The sequence below is a fragment of the Ranitomeya imitator genome, chromosome 1 (assembly GCF_032444005.1).
Source record: "Ranitomeya imitator isolate aRanImi1 chromosome 1, aRanImi1.pri, whole genome shotgun sequence".
In the NCBI taxonomy this organism is placed as follows: Eukaryota; Metazoa; Chordata; class Amphibia; order Anura; family Dendrobatidae; genus Ranitomeya; species Ranitomeya imitator.
This window is the reverse complement of record NC_091282.1, coordinates 71,205,224-71,229,230: the sequence shown is the minus strand read 5'-3', so window position 1 is coordinate 71,229,230 and position 24,007 is coordinate 71,205,224. Positions and strand designations below refer to the sequence as shown.

Below are 24,007 nucleotides of genomic sequence, written 5' to 3'. Positions count from 1 at the left end.
GCTATAGAGTCTGCTTATGGGGAGTGCATTATACTATATTGTGGACTATTTGGTGCATTATGCTGTATATTGAGGCTATCTAGGGGCCATCATACAGTGTGGAGACTACAGTGTGGGGGTCATTATACATTGATGGAGCCATCAAACAGTTTGGGGGCTACTAAGGAGTCAGTATACTGTGTGGGTGCATTATACTGTGTATAAGAGTTAATCATGCTGTGTATAGGGGAGCTGTACAGGGTGGAGACTCGGGACTTTATTAAATGTAAAGTGGGCACTTATTGTTATAGAGGAGCTCAGGTTACTGTGGCTATCAAAGGGGCACACAGGGCACTTGCACCCGGCATTACTATATTATAGAGGGTTTATTTAGAATTTAGAGGGCATAGAGAACCACACAGCAGGTGCAGTAATAGGGGTATACGGCAGCAGCGGCTCAGTATTGGGGTATCAGGTGCAGAAATAGGGACACATATGGCAGCAGCGGCTCAGTATTGGGGTATCAGGAGCAGTAATAGGAACATACGGCAGCAGCGGCTCAGTATTGGGGTATCAGGAGCAGTAATAGGGACACATACGTCAGCAGAGGCTCAGTATTGGGGTATCAGGAGCAGTAATAGGGACACATACGGCAGCAGCGGCTCAGTATTGGGGTATCAGGTGCAGAAATAGGGACACATATGGCAGCAGCGGCTCAGTATTGGGGAATCAGGTGCAGTAATAGGGGTATACGGCAGCAGCGGCTCAGTATTGGGGTATCAGGTGCAGAAATAGGGACACATATGGCAGCAGCGGCTCAGTATTGGGGTATCAGGAGCAGTAATAGGAACATACGGCAGCAGCGGCTCAGTATTGGGGTATCAGGAGCAGTAATAGGGACACATACAGCAGCAGCGGCTCAGTATTGGGGTATGAGGTGCAGTAATAGGGACACATACGGCAGCAGCGGCTCAGTATTGGGGTATCAGGGGCAGTAATAAGGACACATACGGCAGCAGCGGCTCAGTATTGGGGTATCAGGAGCAGTAATAGGGACACATACGGCAGCAGCGGCTCAGTATTGAGGTATCAAGTGCAGTAATAGGGACACATACGGCAGCAGCGGCTCAGTATTGGGGTATCAGGTGCAGTAATAGGGACACATACGGCAGCAGTGGCAGCTCAGTATTGGGGTATCAGGTGAAGTAATAGGGACATATGGCATTGGGGTATCAGGTGCAGAAATAGGGACACATACGGCAGCAGCCGCTCAGTATTGGGGTATCAGGTGCAGAAATAGGGACACATATGGCAGCAGCGGCTCAGTATTGGGGAATCAGGTGCAGTAATAGGGGCATACGGCAGCAGCGGCTCAGTATTGGGGTATCAGGTGCAGAAATAGGGACACATATGGCAGCAGCGGCTCAGTATTGGGGTATCAGGAGCAGTAATAGGAACATACGGCAGCAGCGGCTCAGTATTGGGGTATCAGGAGCAGTAATAGGGTCACATACAGCAGCAGCGGCTCAGTATTGGGGTATCAGGTGCAGTAATAGGGACACATACGGCAGCAGCGGCTCAGTATTGGGGTATCAGGGGCAGTAATAAGGACACATACGGCAGCAGCGGCTCAGTATTGGGGTATCAGGAGCAGTAATAGGGACACATACGGCAGCAGCGGCTCAGTATTGAGGTATCAGGTGCAGTAATAGGGACACATACGGCAGCAGCGGCTCAGTATTGGGGTATCAGGTGCAGTAATAGGGACACATACGGCAGCAGTGGCGGCTCAGTATTGGGGTATCAGGTGAAGTAATAGGGACATATGGCATTGGGGTATCAGGTGCAGTAATAGGGACACATATGGCAGCAGCGGCTCAGTATTGGGGTATCAGGTGCAATAATAGGGGCATACGGCAGCAGCGGCTCAGTATTGGGGTATCAGTTGCAGTTACCTGGTTAGGGGACCACTCAGAAGCTTCGCCCCCCCTGGACCAAAACCCTAGCTACGCCTATGGACGCACAGCATAGCATCAAATCCGCAGTGTAGTGCACAAGCAATGCTAGTCAATGGGAAATGGAGAATTGTTGTGCACATGCTGCAGAAAAAAACGCACAGATTTGCAGCATTTTATTTTCCGCAGCATGTCAATTCTTTTTGCGGATTTGCAGCGTTTCTGCACCCATTGACTTCCATTATGTCAGGCAAATCCGCACGTTTTAAAAGATCTGCGTTTTTGCTGCGGAGTTGAGTGCAAGAAACGCTGCAGAGCGGGAGGGGGAAGAGTGTGTGTGCGGAGTGTGGGCGGATACTGTGTGTGGGCAGAGACTGTATGTGTGGGCGGAGATGTGGTGTCTGTGTGCAGGTGTGTGTCTGTGTGTGCGGGGGTCTGTGTGTGTCTGCGGGGCTGTGTGTGTGGGTATGTAGGCAGGCATCGTCCGATGGTACTACTAGTCCCATCCGGCTATGCCTGCTACAGTGACAGCTAGCCGATGATGGGACAGTAGTAGCCCCATCATCCGGCTACTGTGTTCAAGTGTAAAAAAAACACATACACACATAAACAGTACATACTCACCATACAGCTAATTCCTGACGCCCTCGATCACCTGTAAAAAAGTAAAATAATAAATCAACACTATACTCCCGATTCCGACGTAATCCATTTAATAACGAGTGTCCCACGGCGATCCCCCGCATAGAGCTGTCACATCAGAAGATGTTCTACAGGGGCTGCGGTGATATATTGAGGGCAGGTATCCTCCCGTCAGAGGTCACAGTTCATGCGGTCACCAGCAACGCTGTGAGAAAATTCTCACACAGCAGTTCCGTAAAGTGACAGCATGAACTCCAGTGAACCCTCAGTAACAACAATGCAGGAGACATTAACTCCTGTCAGTGTGTCACTGGAGGCCTATAGTGCGGTAAATTTCATGATGTGACTGCTCTATAGGGGAGATCGTCATCGGACACTCGATATTAAATGGACTACGCCGGAACAGGGAGTATTTGTGTTGGTTTATTATTTTATTTTTTTTTACAGGTAATCGAGGGCGTCGCATGGATTAGGCCAGCTTCACACTCAGCGTATGAAAATACGGTCCGTATATTACGGCCGTAATACGCTGAAAAGTCCCGAAAATAGTGTTCCGTAGCTCCTCCGTAGGCAGGGTGTTTCAGCGTTTTTTGCGCATGGCATCCTCCGTATGTAATCCGTATGGCATCCGTACTGCGTGTTTTTATCGCAGGCTTGCCAAACCGACATAAGGCTATACAAGGGATCCATGTGTTAAAAAAAAACAAAACATATATACTGTCTATATATATATGTATATATATATGTATATATATATGTCAGTAGACACATATATGTATATATATTAATATTTCATCCAGCGCGATATAGCAGAAAGCCGGTAATTCAATTACCGGCTTTTGCTTTCTCCTTCCTAAACCCGACATGATATGAGACCTGGTTTACATACAGTAAACCATCTCATATCACCATTTTTTTTGCATATTCCACACTACTAATGTTAGTAGTGTGTATGTGCAAAATTTGGCCGTTCTAGCTAGTAAATTAAGGGGTTAAATGGCGGAAAAAATTGGCGTGGGCTCCTGCACAATTTTCTCCGCCAGAGTGGTAAAGCCAGTGACTGAGGGCAGATATTAATAGCCTGGAGAGGGTCCACGGTTATTGCCCCCCCCCGGCTAAAAACATCTGCCCCCAGCCACCCCAGAAAAGGCACATCTGGAAGATGCGCCTATTCTGGCACTTGGCCACTCTCTTCCCATTCCCGTGTAGCGGTGGGATATGGGGTAATGAAGGGTTAATGTCACCTTGCTATTGTAAGGTGACATTAAGCCAAATTAATAATGGAGAGGCGTCAATTATGACACCTATCCATTATTAATGCAATACTAGTAAAGGGTTAAAAAAAAACACACACACATTATTAAAAATTAATTTAATGAAAAAAACACAAAGGTTGTTGTATTAATTTATTCTTCTCTCAATCCACTCACTGAAGACCCTCGATCTGTAAATAAAAAAAAAATAGTAAGCCAAGAATATACATACCTTCCGGGGATCTGTAAGGTCCAACGATGTAAATCCATCTGAAGGGGTTAAAATATTTTGCAGGCAGGAGCTCTGTTAATGCAGCGCTACTCCTGCCTGCAAAACCCCAGAGAATGTAGGTAAAATAGGTCATTGACCTATATTTACCTGCATTTGCGGTGAGGCGCCCTCTGCTGGCTGTTCATAGATCGTGGGAACTTTCCTAGAAAGCTCCCTGGCTCGAGATCAAAAGAGGGCGCCCTCTGCTGGTTGTCCTCATATGAACTCGAGCCAGGGAGCTTTCTAGGAAAGTTCCCACGATCTAGGAACAGCCAGCAGAGGGCGCCTCACCGCAAACGCAGTAAATATAGGTCAATGACCTACTTTACCTTCATTCCCTGGGGTTTTGCAGCCACAAGCATCAATGCATTAGCACAGCTCGTGGCTGCAAAATATTTTAACCCCTTCAGATGGATTTACATCGTTGGACTTTACAGATCTGCGGAAGGTAAGGATATTCTTGGTTTATTATGTTTTTTTGTTACAGAACGAGCGTCTTCAGTGATTGGATTGGGCGTTCAATAAAATATTACAACAACCTTTGTTTTTATTTCATTAAAATAATTTTTAATAATGTGTTTGTGTATTTTTTTAACCCTTTACTAGTATTGGATTAATAATGGATAGGTGTCATAATTGACGCCTCTCCATTATTAATTTGGCTTAATGTCACCTTACAATAGCAAGGTGGCATTAACCCTTCATTACCCCATATCCCACCGCTACACGGGAATGGCAAGAGAGTGGCCAAGTGCCAGAATAGGCGCATCTTCCAGATGTGCCTTTTCTGGGGTGGCTGGGGGCAGGTGCTTTTAGCCGGGGAGAGGGGCAATAACCGTGGACCCTCTCTAGGCTATTAATATCTGCCCTCAGTCACTGGCTTTACTACTCTGGCGGAGAAAATTGCGCGGGAGCCCACGCCAATTTTTTCTGCCATTTAACCCCTTAATTTACTAGCTAGAACGGCCAAATTATGCATATACACACTACTAACATTAGTAGTGTGGAATATGCAAAAAAAAGGGGGAGAAGACATGGTTTACTGTATGTAAACCATGTCTCAAATCATGTCGGGTTTAGGAAGGAGAAAGCAAAAGCCGGTAATTGAATTACCGGCTTTACAGCTGTCTAGCGCTGGAAGAAATATTAATATATATATACATATATATGTGTGTCTCACTGACATATATATATATATATATATATATATATATATATATACCTATTCTATGTGTACACATTTATTCTACCTATTCTACTGGAAGCTGTCAGTGTGATTTTACTGTACACCGCAATGAATTACCGGCTTTTCTCGCTAACACCGCTGCGTATTTCTCGCAAGTCACACTGCTGGTCCGTGTGTGATCCGTATTTTTGGGGCTTCCATAGACTTTCATAGACATTTTATTTGCGCAATACGGTGACAAACGCAGCATGCTGCGATTTTCTACGGCCGTAGAAAGCCGTATAATACTGATCAGTTTAATACGGCAGATAGGAGCAGGGGCATAGAGAGTAATTGTGCCGTATTTTTTGCAAGTTTTACGGACGTAGTTTCTGCGCTCTTACGTCCGTAAAACTCGCAAGTGTGAAGCCGGCCTTAGGCTTAACAATAAAGATGGGGAACTGTGATTTTTGCTTTATTTCATTAAAATACTTTACTCTGGCCGTCTTTATTTAACCCCTTAACAACTATAGGATTAGTAATGGATAGGTGTCTTATTTGCTAAGCCGGCTTGATGACACCTTACAATACAAAGGTGAAATCAGCCCCACAAATATTACCCCATATGCCACCGCTACAGGGCAGTGGGAAGAGAGAGGCTAAGTGCCGGAACGGCCGCATCATAGAGACATTTCTGGAGCGGCTGTGAGCTGGTGTTTGTAGTCGGGGGCAGGGGCAATATCCATGGTCCCTTCCTAGGCTTTTAATATCAGACTGCAGCTGTCTGCGTAGCCTTTTCTGGCTATTATAGGGGGATCCGTCATTTTTTTTGGGGGGTCCCCCTATTTTAATAGCCAGAAAGGGCTAAATATACAGCTGCGGGCTGATATTCAAATCCTGGGAAGAGCTATGGGTATTAACCCCTTCCTAGGCTATAAACATCGGCCCCCAGTTGCTGGCTTTCCCTCTCTGGAGCAGAAAATTGCGCAGGAGCCCACATTTAAAAAAAAAATTAAACAGATATTGTGTTTAAGGCCGGGGTCACACTTGCGAGAAACTCACGAGTCTTGCACCTCAATACCCGGCACTGCAGCCTGAACTCAGGACCTGAGTGTGCGGCTGCATGTATTTCTATGTACCTGAACGCTCTGGTCCGAGTGCCGGGTATTAAGGTGCGAGTTTCTTGCAAGCGTGACCCCCGCCTAATGCAGATTTTGTGCATGTGCGTCTTTATGTACCATTTTATTATGTTTATTGCTAAACATCGGGCTTGATATTATCTATCTATAGATCTATCATCAATCTAGCTGTGTGTGTAAACATTATTCTCCAATGGAGTATGTAAAAGAAGAGGCTGGACAAGAAATGACATCACAATTCTTTTTGTGTTAAATAATAGATCTTTATTTAGAGTACAAAAGCGCTTACAATCCGCATGAAAAAAATACGCGTGAAAAATCTGCATCAAAAACGCATCATATCCGCGGGGATTTTTACCTGCGTTTTCTGCCACGAGATGCAGAATCTACTCAGAAAATTCCACAGGCAAATCTGCAACGTGTGCACGTGGCCTTAGCCCGATCATTAAACACCACGAACAGAAAAAGTGTCACAAACTACAAAATGTTATTTTTACAGACTTTTGAAAAAAATCACCATTAAAATAAAAAAATAAATCTTCACGTCTTTGGTTCGGCCATAGTCGTTCCGGAGATTCGCGCTTCTGGGACATTTTTAGCGTAAGGGTATGTGCACACGTCAGGATTTCTTGCAGAAATTTTCCTGACAAAAAACGGACATTTCTGCCAGAAATCCGCATGTGTTTTTACAGCGATTTTACCGCGTTTGTGACGCATTTTTGGTGCGTTTTTTCCCAAATGCATAGAATTGCGGGAAAAACGCAGAAAATCCGCAAAAATAATGAACATGCTCATTTTTTTACCGCGATGCGTTTTTTTCGCGGAAAAAAACGCATCCATGTGCACAAAACATGCAGAATGCATTCTAAATGATAGAATGCATAATGTATGCATTTTTAACCCCTTCATGACCCAGCATATTTTGACCTTAAAGACCTTGCCGTTCTGACCAGTGTCCCTTTATGAGGTAATAACTCAGGAACGCTTGAACGGATCCTAGCGGTTCTGAGATTGTTTTTTCGTGACATATTGGGCTTCATGTTAGTGGTAAATTTAGGTCAATAAATTATGCGTTTATTTGTGATAAAAACGGAAATTTGGCGAAAATTTTGAAAATTTCGCAATTTTCACATTTTGAATTTTTATTCTGTTAAACCAGAGAGATATGTGACACAAAATAGTTAATAAATAACATTTCCCACATGTTTACTTTACATCAGCACAATTTTGGAAACAAAATTTTTTTTTGCTAGGAAGTTATAAGGGTTAAAATTTGACCAGCGATTTCTCATTTTTACAACGAAATTTACAAAACCATTTTTTTAGGGACCACCTCACATTTGAAGTCAGTTTGAGGGGTCTATATGGCTGAAAATACCCAAAAGTGACACCATTCTAAAAACTGCACCCCTCAAGGTACTCAAAACCACATTCCAGAAGTTTATTAACCCTTCAGGTGCTTCACAGCAGCAGAAGCAACATGGAAGGAAAAAATGAACATTTAACTTTTTAGTCACAAAAATTATCTTTTAGCAACAATTTTTTTATTTTCCCAATGGTAAAAGGAGAAACTGAACCACGTAAGTTGTTGTCCAATTTGTCCTGAGTACGCTGATACCTCATATGTTGGGGTAAACCACTGTTTGGGCGCACGGCAGGGCTTGGAAGGGAAGGAGCGCCATTTGACTTTTTGAATCAAAAATTGGCTGCACTCTTTAGTTTAGCGGACACCATGTCACGTTTGGAGAGCCCCCGTGTGCCTAAAAATTGGAGCTCCCCCACAAGTGACCCCATTTTGGAAACTAGACGCCCCAGGGAACTTATCTAGATGCATAGTGAGCACTTTGAACCCCCAGGTGCTTCACAAATTGATCCGTAAAAATGAAAAAGTACTTTTTTTTCACAAAAAAATTTTTTTAGCCTCAATTTTTTCATTTTCACATGGGCAACAGGATAAAATGGATCATAAAATTTGTTGGGCAATTTCTCCTGAGTACATTGATACCTCATATGCGGGGGTAAACCACTGTTTGGGCACATGGTAAGGCTCGGAAGGGAAGGAGCGCCATTTGACTTTTTGAATGAAAAATTATCTCCATCGTTAGCGGACACCATGTCGCGTTTGGAAAGCTCCTGTGTGCCTAAACATTGGCGCTCCCCCACAAGTGACCCCATTTTGGAAACTAGACCCCCCAAGGAACTTATTTAGATGCCTAGTGAGCACTTTAAACCCTCAGGTGCTTCACAAATTGATCTGTAAAAATGAAAAAGTACTTTTTTTTCACAAAAAAATTCTTTTCGCCTCAATTTTTTCATTATCACATGGGCAATAGGATAAAATGGATCATAAAATTTGTTGGGCAATTTCTCCCGAGTACGCTGATACCTCATATGTGGGGGTAAACCACTGTTTGGGCACTCGGCAGGGCTCGGAAGGGAAGGCGGGCCATTTGACTTTTTGAATGGAAAATTAGCTCCAATTGTTAGCGGACACCATGTCGCGTTTGGAGAGCCCCTGTGTGCCTAAACATTGGAGCTCCCCCACAAGTGACAACATTTTGGAAACTAGACCCCCCAAGGAACTTACCTAGATGCATATTGAGCACTTTAAACCCCCAGGTGATTCACAGAAGTTTATAACGCAGAGCCATGAAAATAAAAAATAATTTTTCTTTCCTCAAAAATGATTTTTTAGCCTGGAATTTCCTATTTTGCCAAGGGTAATAGGAGAAATTGGACCCCAAATGTTGTTGTCCAGTTTGTCCTGAGTACACTGATACCCCATATGTGGGGGTAAACCACTGTTTGGGCGCACGGCAGGGCTCGGAAGGGAAGGCACGCCATTTGGCTTTTTAAATGGAAAATTAGCTCCAATCATTAGCGGACACCATGTCACGTTTGGAGAGCCCCTGTATGCCTAAACATTGGAGATCCCCCAGAAATGACCCCATTTTGGAAACTAGTCCACCAAAGGAACTTATCTAGATGTGTGGTGAGGACTTTGAACCCCCAAGTGCTTCACAGAAGTTTATAACGCAGAGCCATGAAAAAAAAAAAAAAAAAATTATTTTCTCAAAAATGATCTTTTAACCTGCAATTTTTTATTTTCCCAAGGGTATCAGGAGAAATTTGACCCCCAAAAGTTGTTGTCCAGTTTCTCCTGAGTACGCTGATACCCCATTTTGGAAACTAGACCCCCGAAAGGAACTTATCTAGATGTGTGGTGAGCACTTTGAACCCCCAAGTGCTTCACAGAAGTTTATAATGCAGAGCCGTGAAAATAATAAATACGTTTTCTTTCCTCAAAAATAATTATTTAGCCCAGAATTTTTTAATTTTCCCAAGGGTAACAGGAGAAATTTGACCCCAATATTTGTTGTCCAGTTTCTCCTGAGTACGGTGATACCCCATATGTGGGGGTAAACTACTGTTTGGGCACATGCCGGGGCTCGGAATTGAAGTAGTGACGTTTTGAAATGCAGACTTTGATGGAATGCTCTGCGGGCGTCACGTTGCGTTTGCAGAGCCCCTGATGTGGCTAAACAGTAGAAACCGCCCACAAGTGACCCCATTTTGGAAACTAGACCCCGAAAGGAACTTATCTAGATGTGTGGTGAGCACTTTGAACCCCCAAGTGCTTCATAGAAGTATATAATGCAGAGCCGTGAAAATAATAAATACGTTTTCTTTCCTCAAAAATAATCATTTAGCCCAGAATTTTTTAATTTTCCCAAGGGTAACAGGAGAAATTTGACCCCAGTATTTGTTGTCCAGTTTCTCCTGAGTACGGTGATACCCCATATGTGGGGGTAAACTACTGTTTGGGCACATGCCGGGGCTCGGAATTGAAGTAGTGACGTTTTGAAATGCAGACTTTGATGGAATGCTCTGCGGGCGTCACGTTGCGTTTGCAGAGCCCCTGATGTGGCTAAACAGTAGAAACCCCCCACAAGTGACCCCATTTTGGAAACTAGACCCCGAAAGGAACTTATCTAGATGTGTGGTGAGCACTTTGAACCCCCAAGTGCTTCACAGAAGTATATAATGCAGAGCCGTGAAAATAATAAATACGTTTTCTTTCCTCAAAAATAATTATTTAGCCCAGAATTTTTTATTTTCCCAAGGGTTACAGGAGAAATTGGACCCCAAAAGTTGTTGTTCAGTTTCTCCTGAGTACGCTGATACCCCATGTGTGGAGGTAAACCACTGTCTGGGCACACGTCGGGGCTCAGAAGGGAAGTAGTGACTTTTGAAATGCAGACTTTGATGGAATGGTCTGCGGGCGTCATGTTGCGTTTGCAGAGCCCCTGGTGTGCCTAAACAGTAGAAACCCCCCACAAGTGACCCCATTTTGGAAACTAGACCCCGAAAGGAACTTATCTAGATATGTGGTGAGCACTTTGAACCCCCAAGTGCTTCACAGACGTTTACAACGTAGAGCCGTGAAAATAATAAATCATTTTTCTTTCCTCAAAAATGATGTTTTATCAAGCAATTTTTTATTTTCACAAGGGTAACAGGAGAGATTGGACCCCAATAATTGTTGTGCAGTTTGTCCTGAGTATGCTGGTACCCCATATGTGGGGGTAAACCACTGTTTGGGCACACGTCAGGGCTCGGAATTGAGGGAGCACCATTTGACTTTTTGAATACGAGATTGGCTGGAATCAATGGTGGCGCCATGTTGCGTTTGGAGACCCCCTGATGTGCCTAAACAGTGGAAACCCCTCAATTCTAACTCCAACACTAACCCCAACACACCCCTAACCCTAATCCCAACTGTAGCCATAACCCTAATCACAACCCTAACCACAACACAACCCTAATTCCAACCTTAACCCTAAGGCTATGTGCCCACGTTGCGGATTCGTGTGAGATTTTTCAGCATCATTTTTGAAAAATCCGCGGGTAAAAGGCACTGCGTTTTACCTCCGGATTTTCCGCGGATTTCCAGTGTTTTTTGTGCGGATTTCACCTGCGGATTCCTATTGAGGAACAGGTGTAAAACGCTGCGGAATCCGCACAAAGAATTGACATGCTGCGGAAAATACAACGCAGCGTTTCCGCGCGGTATTTTCCGCACCATGGGAACAGCGGATTTGGTTTTCCATATGTTTACTTGGTACTGTAAACCTGATGGAACAATCCGCTGCGGATCCGCAGCAAAATCCGCACCGTGTGCACATAGCCTAATTCTAAAGGTATGTGCACACGCTGCGGATCCACAGCAGTTTCCCATGAGTTTACAGTTCAATGTAAACATATGGGAAACAAAAATCGCTGTACACATGCTGCAGAAAAACTGCACGGAAACGCAGCGGTTTACATTCCGCAGCATGTCACTTCTTTGTGCGGATTCCGCAGCGGTTTTACAACTGCTCAAATAGAAAATCGCAGTTGTAAAACCGCAGTGAAATGCGCAGAAAAAACGCGGTAAATCCGCCATAAATCCGCAGCGGTTTAGCACTGCGGATTTATCAAATCCGCAGCGGAAAAATCCGCAGAGGACCAGAATACGTGTGCATATACCAAAACCCTACCCCTAACCCTACCCCTAACCCTACCCCTAACCCTACCCCTAGCCCTAACCCTACCCCTAACCCTACCCCTAACCCTATTCTAACATTAGTGGAAAAAAAAAATTCTTTATTTTTTTATTGTCCCTACCTATGGGGGTGACAAAGGGGGGGGGTCATTTATTATTTTTTTTATTTTGATCACTGAGATAGATTATATCTCAGTGATCAAAATGCACTTTGGAACGAATCTGCCGGCCGGCAGATTCGGCGGGCGCACTGCCCATGCGCCCGCCATTTTGGAAGATGGCGGCGCCCGGGGAGAAGACGGACGGACCCCGGCAGGATCGGTAAGTATGATGGGGTGGGGCGGGAGCACGGGGGGGGGGGATCGGAGCATGGGGGGGTGAATCGGAGTGCGGGAGGGGTGGAACGGAGCACAGGGGGGTAGAACGGAGCACGGGGGGGTTGGAACGGAGCACGGGGGGTGTATCGGAGCATGGGGGGGTGGATCGGAGTGCAGGGGGGGTGATTGGAGCATGGGGGGGGGTGATTGAAGCACGGGGGGAGCGGCCAAGAGCACGGGGGGGAGCGGAGCACAGGACAGAGGGGAGCCGAAGCAGTGTACCGGACAGATCGGGGGGCTGGGGGGGCGATCGGTGGGGTGGGGGCACATTAGTATTTCCAGCCATGGCCGATGATATTGCAGCAGCGGCCATGGCTGGATTGTAATATTTCACCAGTTATAATAGGTGAAATATTACAAATCGCTCTGATTGGCAGTTTCACTTTCAACAGCCAATCAGAGCGATCGTAGCCACGAGGGGGTGAAGCCACCCCCCCCTGGGCTAAACTACCACTCCCCCTGTCCCTGCAGATCGGGTGAAATGGGAGTTAACCCTTTCACCCGGCCTGCAGGGACGCGATCTTTCCATGACGCCACATAGGCGTCATGGGTCGGATTGGCACCGACTTTCATGACGCCTACGTGGCGTCATAGGTCGGGAAGGGGTTAATGAGTTTTTATAGCGTTTTTAGCGCGAAAAAACACGAAAAAACCTGAACGTGTGCACATAGCCTAAAGTGAACGCCGTAAAAACAAATTTAAAAAAAACAGTGGCAGAATAGTATTTTTCTTCTCCATTTCACCACCAATTTTTTTTCCATGTTTTTCAGCAAAAAGAACGGCGTCATTCAAAATTACAACTCGTCCAGGAAAAAAAAAACCCTCGTATGGCGACGGCGATGGGAAAAATAAAAAGTTATGGCTCTTGGAGGAAGGATAGTTAGGCTATATTCACACTTTGCGGATTTTGCTGCGGATCCGCAGCGGATTTGACCGCTGCGGATCCGCAGCAGTTTCCCATGAGTTTACATTTCAATGTAAACCTATGGGAAACAAAAAACGCTGTACACATGCTGCAGAAAAATCCGCGTGGAAACGCTGCGGATTACATTCCGCAGCATGTCACTTCTTTTCTGCGGATTTTCAGCTGCTCCAATAGAAAACTGCAGTTGAAAATCCGCAGAAGAAAACGCAGTAAAAACCGCGATAAATCCGCAGTGAAAACGCGCTGCGGTTTTCACTGCGGATTTTGGAATTCTGCTGCGGAAAAATCCGCAGTGGAATCTGCAAAGTGTGAACATAGCCTAAGAATGCAAACAGAAAAAAGGAAAACCAGCTGCATCCCTGAGAACTGGAAGCTAATGGTTTATCACTAGTCGTGCTCCGCTCTTCCGTTATCTTCACATACAAAACGGACACAAGACCCGCAGGAAAAGCGCAACGGATACGTCACTGACGTCAGAGCAGAGCGCGGACACGCCCACTGCTATAATTACCATATCTCCGCCTCCTCGCCGTTGCCAGGAGACGCAGGCGTGGCCAGCCTATTGCGTAGGGTGACGTGACGCGCCGCTTGGGGTGAGAGGTCACGTGGTGTCCGTCGCTGTTTTTTTTATGTTGCTGGATGTTCTCTGTGCTGCTCTCGGTTCCTCCTCCCGTTATATGAGAGATCTTCCGGCTGCCCGGGCCTTCCCCATGCGGGCGCGGGAGCTGTGCGGGCGAGAGCATGACCCGAAGAGCAGCTAGCAGGAAGAGGAGAGCGGCGCCGGGAGCAGGCCCCGGGGAACCGGTAGGTGAGGGGCCGGCGGGAGGAGGGGATGTCTGGTGTACAACCGAGGGGAGAGCGACAACGGACAGAGGGGGAGCAACGAAAACCGGGCAGACTGGCGGGGCGGTGTATAGAGAGATGGCTCTGTAGGGAGCTGCTCACTATGGAGGCGGCACTGCGGGCAAAGCTCATGTGTGCACACAGCTCTGAGCCTGCGTTATACTCCAGAGCTGCACTCACTATTCTGCTGGTGCAGTCACTGTGTACATACAGTACTGATCCTGAGTTACATCCTGTATTATACTCCAGAGCTGCACTCACTATTCTGCTGGTGCAGTCACTGTGTACATACATTACATTACTGATCCTGAGTTACATCCTGTATTATACTCCAGAGCTGCACTCACTATTCTGCTGGTGGAGACACTGTGTACATACATTACATTACTAACCCTGAGTTACATCCTGTATTATACCCCAGAGCTGCACTCACTATTCTGCTGGTGCAGTCACTGTGTACATACATTACTGATCCTGAGTTACATCCTGTATTATACTCCAGAGCTGCACTCACTATTCTGCTGGTGGAGACACTGTGTACATACATTACATTACTAACCCTGAGTTACATCCTGTATTATACCCCAGAGCTGCACTCACTATTCTGCTGGTGCAGTCACTGTGTACATACATTACATTACTGATCCTGAGTTACATCCTGTATTATACCCCAGAGCTGCACTCACTATTCTGCTGGTGCAGTCACTGTGTACATACATTACTGATCCTGAGTTACATCCTGAATTATACTCCAGAGCTGCACTCACTATTCTGCTGGTGCAGTCACTGTGTACATACATTACATTACTGATCCTGAGTTACATCCTGTATTATACCCCAGAGCTGCACTCACTATTCTGCTGGTGCAGTCACTGTGTACATACATTACTGATCCTGAGTTACATCCTGAATTATACTCCAGAGCTGCACTCACTATTCTGCTGGTGCAGTCACTGTGTACATACATTACTGATCCTGAGTTACATCCTGAATTATACTCCAGAGCTGCACTCACTATTCTGCTGGTACAGTCACTGTGTACATACATTACATTACTGATCCTGAGTTACATCCTGAATTATACTCCAGAGCTGCACTCACTATTCTGCTGGTGCAGTCACTGTGTACATACATTACTGATCCTGAGTTACATCCTGAATTATACTCCAGAGCTGCACTCACTATTCTGCTGGTGCAGTCACTGTGTACATACATTACATTACTGATCCTGAGTTACATCCTGTATTATACCCCAGAGCTGCACTCACTATTCTGCTGGTGCAGTCACTGTGTACATACATTACATTACTGATCCTGAGTTACATCCTGTATTATACTCCAGAGCTGCACTCACTATTCTGCTGGGGCAGTCACTGTGTACATACTGTACATTACATTACTGATCCTGAGTTACATCCTGTATTATACCCCAGAGCTGCACTCACTATTCTGCTGGTGCAGTCACTGCGTACATACATTACATTACTGATCCTGGGTTACATCCTGTATTATACTCCAGAGCTGCACTCACTATTCTGCTGGTGCAGTCACTGTGTACATACATTACATTACTGATCCTGAGTTACATCCTGAATTATACTCCAGAGCTGCACTCACTATTCTGCTGGTGCAGTCACTGTGTACATACATTACATTACTGATCCCTAGTTACATCCTGTATTATACTCGAGCTGCACTCACTATTCTGCTGGTGCAGTCACTGTGTACATACATTACATTACCGCTCCTGAGTTACATCCTGTATTATACTCCAGAGCTGCACTCACTATTCTGCTGGTGCAGTCACTGTGTATATACATTACATTACTGATCCTGGGTTACATCCTGTATTATACCCCAGAGCTGCACTCACTATTCTGCTGGTGCAGTCACTGTGTACATACATTACTGATCCTGCGTTACATCCTGTATTGTACCCCAGAGCTGCGCTCCCTATTCTGCTGGTGCAGTCACTGTGTGCCTATGTAACTTTATTTGTTCTACGCCGTGGCTCTGCTCCAGCTTATCCCTTTTATGGCAGTGACCTGTGGGTCTGATGTCAGTCTTCGTTAAATAAACTCCTGGTTTGTTCCCCTCCATCCAATTAATCAATACATGGCTATAAACTTAATGAATGAGGTTTTCCTTTTTCGAAATGTAACACCGTGAATGCTTTGCTCCATTTTCATTTTCAGTCATTACGTACTCGCTGCCCCTCCAGCGCTGTCTCTCCACTGCTGCATGGCGGTGTCACTGATGTCACGACTACAGCAAAATTACGTTAGCCAATGACTGTACTTGCAGCCTCTTGCACAACTACTGACCCCAGTGATTTTCTGCAGCAGTTACATCCTGTATTTGTGACGGTGGAATGGCCACGCTGCAAATAATGATTGTTGTGTTATTTTCATAGGGGTCAAGCATTTGGGGTATTTGAGAACAGAACGACCCCCGTTAAGAACATGCAGTAAGATTTGCTCCGCTGCGTTACTTGCCAATCTTGCAGCTTTATCTGAGATGATACTGCGGCGGAGATAATCGCCTCCACCTACGTACTATAAAGGCCCAACAGAAAAGCAGAACTTGCTACTCAACTTAATCAATGATAACCCCCAGATGCAGACTTTGGCCAGTAATTAGTCATTTTATAGGTTGTCAATAAGTGATTTATTTTTTTTAATTTTTATATTATAAGTCATCGGATAAACAGAATCTCTGACCTCATTAAAGGGCTAGTCCGCCTAGGCAATATGGTTTTATAGTAGGGGATATGTTTTATCATCCGCTCCTGTCATTCAGTTTCTGTCCCCCCAGTAGTGCCAAGTATTGCTGCATCTGTCCTGCATTCCTTATGGTGACACAACTTTCCTTCATGATAAAGAAAGTAAAGAAAAATAATAAAACTTATGTAATGTGCTTGCATAAGTATAATCGTATGTTTGGCCAATTCGGACCACACCAATCACATTTACATTTGTAGTCAGTACACATGGTCATCTTTGTTTAGTAATTCTAATTCGCCCCATTTAAAGTTCTGTTGTTCTAGTAGGATTTTCCTGACATTTCTTCGTTGCATTTTACTTCAGAAGCCATGGTTTGTAAACAGCTGACAACACAGCAAAGGGAACTCATTACTGATCTTGATCAGTCAGTTGGAGAATATAAAAAATGCAGTGGCTATGCCATGTAACACTGAAGTGGCTTAAATTTGGTGCAGGAAGACTTTATATATAACAATAATTGATGAAAAGCAAAGAAGAAAACTGGTCTTGGAGGCTGGCAAGAGGCCTATAGCAACAATATAGAAACTGCAGGAATTTCTGGCAGGACTGGTTGTGAACTGCATGTGACATCAATGTCCCATATTCTCCATATGTCTGGTCTGTGGGGTAAGGTGGAAAGACTGAAGCTTTTTATTATTAAGAACAACAACCAATCCCTGCTATGCCAAAATCTACATAAAGTCCGCCAAATGCATGTTGGAAAATGTGTCCTAGTCTGATGAGACCAAGGTTGAACTTTTTGGCCATCATTTCAAAACGTTTGTTTGACACACAGCCAACATTACACATCACAAAAAAAATATCATACCCCCAGTGAAGCATGGTGGAGGCAGCATAATGCTCTGTGGCTGTACTTCACCGGCTGGAACTGAGGCTTTAGTCAAGGTTGAGGGAATTATAAACCGTTCCAATCTCACTCAATTTTGCAACAAAACCTTCAGGTCTGTGTTACAAATATAAAAAGGAATGTCACCTTTCAGTGACAACGATCCTAAGCATACTTCCAAATCAACAAAATAATGGCGTTGTCTGAAGATCAAAGTTTTGGGTGGCCCAGACCTGAATCCAGTTGAAAATGTGGGTGTCCTGAAGAGGGCGCTGTACACAGGAGATGCCCTCGCTGTCTGACAGAGTTGGAGCTATTGCAAGGAAGTGCTGGTAAATATGGCCAATTCTAGATGTGCTGTGCTGATAGACTGCTACTCAAAAAGACTGAATGCTGTCGTAAATTCAAAGGTGGCTTCCACAAAGTATTAGTTTAAGGGTGTGTATATTTATGCATCCACTTTATATATTTTCCACCTGAAAAAGATTTTTTTTTTCTCTATGGATTTGCACAGATTATGGGTGACATTAAAGGTGGAAAAAGTTCTGAAACAGAACAGTTCATGGTATTTTTTTACATGGCAAATACCTGGCAAGTTAGATTGCTGCTATCCGCTCCCTATATCTTAAGGTACCGTCACATTAAGCGACGCTGCAGCGATATAGACAACGATGCCGATCGCTGCAGCGTCGCTGTTTAGGTCGTTGTGTGGTCGCTGGAAAGCTGTCACACAGACAGCTCTCCAGCGACCAACGATGCCGAAGTCCCCGGGTAATCAGGGTAAACATCGGGTTACTAAGCGCAGGGCCGCGCATAGTAACCCGATGTTTACCCTGGTTACCATTGTAAATGTAAAAAAAAAAAAAAACACTACATACTTGCATTCCGGTGTCTGTCGCATCCCCCGGCGTCCGCTTCCCAGCACTGTGTAAGCACCGGCCGTAAAGCAGAGCGGTGACGTCACCGCTGTGCTCCGCTTTACGGCCGGCCGGCGCTGACACAGTGCAGGGAAGCTGATGCCGGGTGACACGACAGACATCGGAATGTGAGTATGTGGTGTTTTTTTTTATTTTTTAACATTTACAATGGTAACCAGGGTAAATATCGGGTTTCTAAGCGCGGCCCTGCGCTTAGTAACCCGATGTTTACCCTGGTTACAAGTGAACACATCGCTGGATCGGCGTCACACACGCCAATTCAGCGATGTCAGTGGGTGATCCAGCAACGAAATAAAGTTCCAGACTTTCAGCTCCGACCAGCGATCTCCCAGCAGGATCCAGATCGCTGCTGCCTGTCAAACACAACTATATCACTATCCAGGACGCTGCAACGTCACGGATCGCTAGCGATATCGTTCTAAAGTTGCTCAGTGTGAAGGTACCTTTAGCTTCTTGTGCTTAATTATTTTGCAGGCTAGTTGGGATGCTGTGGCTCAGAAGCGCAGGCGGCTTCCTCCAGAGAAGAAGTCTGTGGTGTTTTATCTGAAAACCAGGGAGCTGAAGGCCCAGGATGACCCCAGTTACCACCGCCTCTTACGGGGCTGCGCGGCCCAAGCACTGCCTGGCGTCCTGAAGGAGAGGGAGTTCGAGCTTGGAAACCTCAATAAAGTGTTCGCGTCGCAGTGGCTGAACCATCGGCAAGTCGTCTGCGGTACCAAATGCAATACAGTAAGTTGGTTGAATTTTTCCTCGTCACATTGGTACATATAAAGAGTATGGCATTTCTATATTCTTTTGCAAAACAATTTTCATAGGTGGGAAATCCCTTTTGCGCAATAGAACATGTAGTAGGAAAATGGTCACTATTGAGAAAAATAATATGCCTATGAGATTGCATATGTAGACTCGACGGATGGGGTAGTTTGTTTTAATTTTAATTTTTTTGTTTAAAAATTGTTCTAAGGCTATGTTCACACACACACCGCTGTTTTATAGAAATAAAACCTCAAAAGCTATTAGATTTCAGAAATCTCTTGCACTCATTTGTTTTGTTTTTTTTTTATAATTTTTTTCAATTTTTGTTGCGGGTTGAATTTAACCTCTTCCCGACCTGTGACACAGCGTATGCATCATGAAAGTCGGTGCCAATCCGACCTGTGACGAAAAAAAAGTGGTAGTTTAGCCCAGGGGGCTTCGCCCCCGCCCCCCCCCTCAGTGGCTACGATCGCTCTGATTGGCTGTTAAAAGTGAAACTGCCAAACAGAGCGATTTGTAATATTTCACCTATTAAAACTGGTGAAATATTACAATCCAGCCATGGCCGATGCTGCAATATCATCGGCCATGGCTGGAAACGCTGGTCTGCACCGTCCCCCAATGCGCCACAGTGCATTTTGATCACTGTGATAAAACCGATCACAGTGATCAAAATAAAAAAATACTAAATGACCGTCCCCCCTTTGTCACCCCCATAGGTAGGGACAATAATAAAATTAAGAAATTTTTTTTTTCTTCCACTAAGGTTGGGGTAAGAACTAGGGTTAGGGTTTCGGTATGTGCACACGTATTCTGGTCCTCTGCGGATTTATCACGGATTTACCGCGTTTTTTCTGCGCATTTCGCTGCGGTTTTACAACTGCAGTTTACTATTTGAGCAGTTGTAAAACCGCTGCGGAATCCGCACAAAGAAGTGACATGCTGCGGAATGTAAACCGCTGCGTTTCCGTGCAGTTTTTCCGCAGCATGTGTACAGCGATTTTTGTTTCCTATAGGTTTACATTGAACTGTAAACTCATGGGAAACTGCTGCGGATCCGCAGCGTTTTCCGCAGCGTGTGCACATACCTTTAGAATTAGGCTATGTGCACACGGTGCGGATTTGGTCGCGGATCCGCAGCGGATTGGCCGCTGCGGATTCGCAGCAGTGTTCCATCAGGTTTACAGTACCAGGTAAACATATGGAAAACCAAATCCGCTGTGCCCATGGTGCGGAAAATACCGCGCGGAAACGCTGCGTTGTATTTTCCGCAGCATGTCAATTCTTTGTGCGGATTCCGCAGCGTTTTACACCTGTTCCTTAATAGGAATCCGCAGGTGAAATCCGCACAAAAACACTGGAAATCCGCGGTAAATCCGCAGGTAAAACGCAGTGCCTTTTACCCACGGATTTTTCAAAAACGGTGCGGAAAAATCTCACACGAATCCGCAACGTGGGCACATAGCCTTAGGGTTAGGGTTGGAATTAGGGTTGGGGTTAGGGTTGTGATTAGGGTTATGGCTACAGTTGGGATTAGGGTTAGGGGTGTGTTGGGGTTAGTGTTGGAGGTAGAATTGAGGGGTTACCACCGTTTAGGCACATCAGGGGTCTCCAAACGCAACATGGCGCCACCATTGATTCCAGCCAATCTTGTATTCAAAAAGTCAAATGGTGCTCCCTCACTTCCGAGCCCCGACGTGTGCCCAAACAGTGGTTTACCCCCACATATGGGGTACCAGCATACTCAGGACAAACTGTGCAACAATTACTGGGGTCCAATTTCTCCTGTTACCCTTGTGAAAATAAAAAATTGCTTGCTAAAACATCATTTTTGAGGAAAGAAAAATGATTTTTTATTTTCACAGCTCTGCGTTATAAACTTCTGTGAAGCACTTGGGGGTTCAAAGTGCTCACCACACATCTAGATAAGTTCCTTTCGGGGTCTAGTTTCTAAAATTGGGTCACTTGTGGGGGGTTTCTACTGTTTAGCCACATCAGGGTCTTTGCAAACGCAACGCGACGCCCACAGAGCATTCCATCAAAGTCTGCATTTCAAAACGTCACTACTTCACTTCTGAGCCCCGGCATGTGCCCAAACAGTGGTTTAACCCCACATATGGGGTATCAGCGTACTCAGGACAAACTGGACAACAACATTTGGGGTCCAATTTCTCCTATTACCCTTGGCAAAATAGGAAATTCCAGGCTAAAAAATAATTTTTGAGGAAAGAAAAATTATTTTTTATTTTCATGGCTCTGCGTTATAAACTTCTGTGAAGCACCTGGGGGTTTAAAGTGCTCAATATGCATCTAGAAAAGTTCCTTGGGGGGTCTAGTTTCCAAAATGGGGTCACTTGTGGGGGAGCTCCAATGTTTAGGCACACAGGGGCTCTCCAAACGCGACATGGTGTCCGCTAACGATTGAAGCTAATTTTCCATTCAAAAAGTCAAATGGCGCGCCTTCCCTTCCGAGCCCTGCCGTGTGCCCAAACAGTGGTTTACCCCCACATATGAGGTATCGGCGTGCTCGGGAGAAATTGGCCAACAAATTTTAGGATCCATTTTATCCTGTTGCCCATGTGAAAATGAAAAAATTGAGGCTAAAAGAATTGTTTTTTGAAAAAAAAAAAAAAAAAGTACTTTTTCATTTTTACGGATCAATTTGTGAAGCACCTTGGGGTTTAAAGTGCTCACTATGCATCTAGATAAGTTCCTTGGGGCGTCTAGTTTCCAAAATGGGGTCACTTGTGGGGGAGCTCCAATTTTTAGGCACACGGGGGCTCTCCAAACGCTACATGGTGTCCGCTAAAGAGTGGAGCCTATTTTTCATTCAAAAAGTCAAATGGCGCTCCTTCCCTTCCATGCCCTGCCGTGCGCCCAAACAGTGGTTTACCCCCACATATGAGGTATCAGCGTACTCAGGACAAATTGGACAACAACTTTCGCGGTTCAGTTTCTCCTTTTACCATTGGGAAAATAAAAAAATTGTTGCTAAAAGATAATTTTTGTGACTAAAAAGTTAAATGTTCATTTTTTCCTTCCATGTTGCTTCTGCTGCTGTGAAGCACCTGAAGTGTTAATAAACTTCTTGAATGTGGTTTTGAGCACCTTGAGGGGTGCAGTTTTTAGAATGGTGTCACTTTTGGGTATTTTCTCCTTCGCCTCATTGGGGGACACAGACCATGGGTGTATGCTGCTGCCACCAGGAGGCTAACACTAAGTAATACAAAGAAAAAGTTAGCTCCTCCCCTGCAGTATACACCCTCCTGCTGGCTCCCAGCTAACCAGTTCTTGCTTAGTGTCCGTAGGAGGCACACGGACGGGTCTGCTATTCAGACCCAAAGAACTCTTTTTTACCGTTTTTTACTTTTTACTACGGTCGAATGGGGCGACGGATTCTTTCATGTTCCGATCTCCTCGAACCATCAACAGGCGAGCACGGGAGTTTTACCTCTCCGTATCCTCTCCTGCGACGTGGGAAGCCACTGCCTGAGCTGATTTTAGGGGCGACGGGCCCCTTCAAGGGCACCGATCTCCCCCCTCCCTTATCAGACGAGCACTGGAGTTTCACCTTCAGTATCCTCTTCTGCAGCCAGGCCTATTGCCGGACATTCAGCCCTGTCCACCAGGTTTTACCCTCGGCTGTACAGAGGCACCTTCCAGCGTGGCGTCCGAGCAGCCCCCACTGCATCACCACTGAAAAAGCGGATGATGGAAGGAGGCAGACGGTTCCTCTCCACCCCTCTTCTGCAGGGATGGTGGATGGAGGCTCCCCAACCCTGCACCGTCCTATCTACCCGGGCACAGCTCCTACCTGCAGCATCTGCCACCCCCTCCATATTGGGGTAAGTGCTCCGTGAGATTTGGGTTTTCCGGCGGTCAGAGGAGGGCCCCATAGCGACTGGGTCCCCACAGAGCTTCGCGGCACTTTTCCCCTCAGTCTGCGGGTGCGCGCCGGCCGAAGCCATAAATTTAGTCCCCGGCTTCGGCCCTGTTTAGGCCGCATCCCGGGAAGCCCCGCCCACCGCTTGCTCCCTTCTAGCGGCTCCGCCCCCCTATTCAGGCGCTTCTCGTTCCAGACGAGATCTCGGCGGCCATCTTCTTCCTCCTCCATTGCGGTCACTATTTCTTCTGGAGGGGGCTGCGGCCGGCGGTTTTTCAGCGCTGAAGTCAGCGCTATTCCAGACGGGGGACTCAGAACCTGAGTAAGGTGAATCGCCCCAATATCAACCCCCCCCCGGCACGCATCCCGGCAGCATTAAGGGACTAGCTTTCCCTGTTTTTTTATATACTTAAGGCTGCAATCTCTGGTGCTCCTGCACACTACAGAATGTATAGTACAGTGTGCAGGCTTGCAAACAGAGAGCTGTGAGTTCCCAGCAATGAAGCTCTCATGACTCATTCCCTGGTGACTCATTCCCTGGTATTTAATACTCTGCCCGGTAGTCGCTGGGCCCATAGGTGCATCCCCAGGTTTCCATGCCTTTTTATTAAACCCAGGACCAGCATTCCCTGGTCTTAAGGGTCCCCTAGTTTTAAAAGGATCACATCCCCAGCATTCTCTGCTCTGCCAGAAGCCGGTCTCCTTTTCCTTAGTACTTAATCAGGCC

The 24,007-nt window shown here is 45.7% G+C and overlaps 1 protein-coding gene across 2 annotated transcripts in view; it reads left to right on the top strand.

Annotated features, from left to right (window-relative positions):
• Nucleotides 1-13,819: 13,819 nt before the first annotated feature.
• Nucleotides 13,820-24,007, top strand: part of DCAF12 (DDB1 and CUL4 associated factor 12) — a 61,969-nt gene continuing 51,781 nt past the window's right edge. The window contains exons 1-2 of one of the 2 annotated variants that reach the window (XM_069747754.1): nucleotides 13,820-14,055; nucleotides 19,116-19,370. In XM_069747754.1, the coding sequence (XP_069603855.1) occupies nucleotides 13,993-14,055; nucleotides 19,116-19,370 (318 nt within the window). In that variant the 5' untranslated portion in view covers nucleotides 13,820-13,992. The remainder of the gene's footprint in view (nucleotides 14,056-19,115; nucleotides 19,371-24,007) is intronic. The other variant, XM_069747745.1, reaches the window with a different exon arrangement.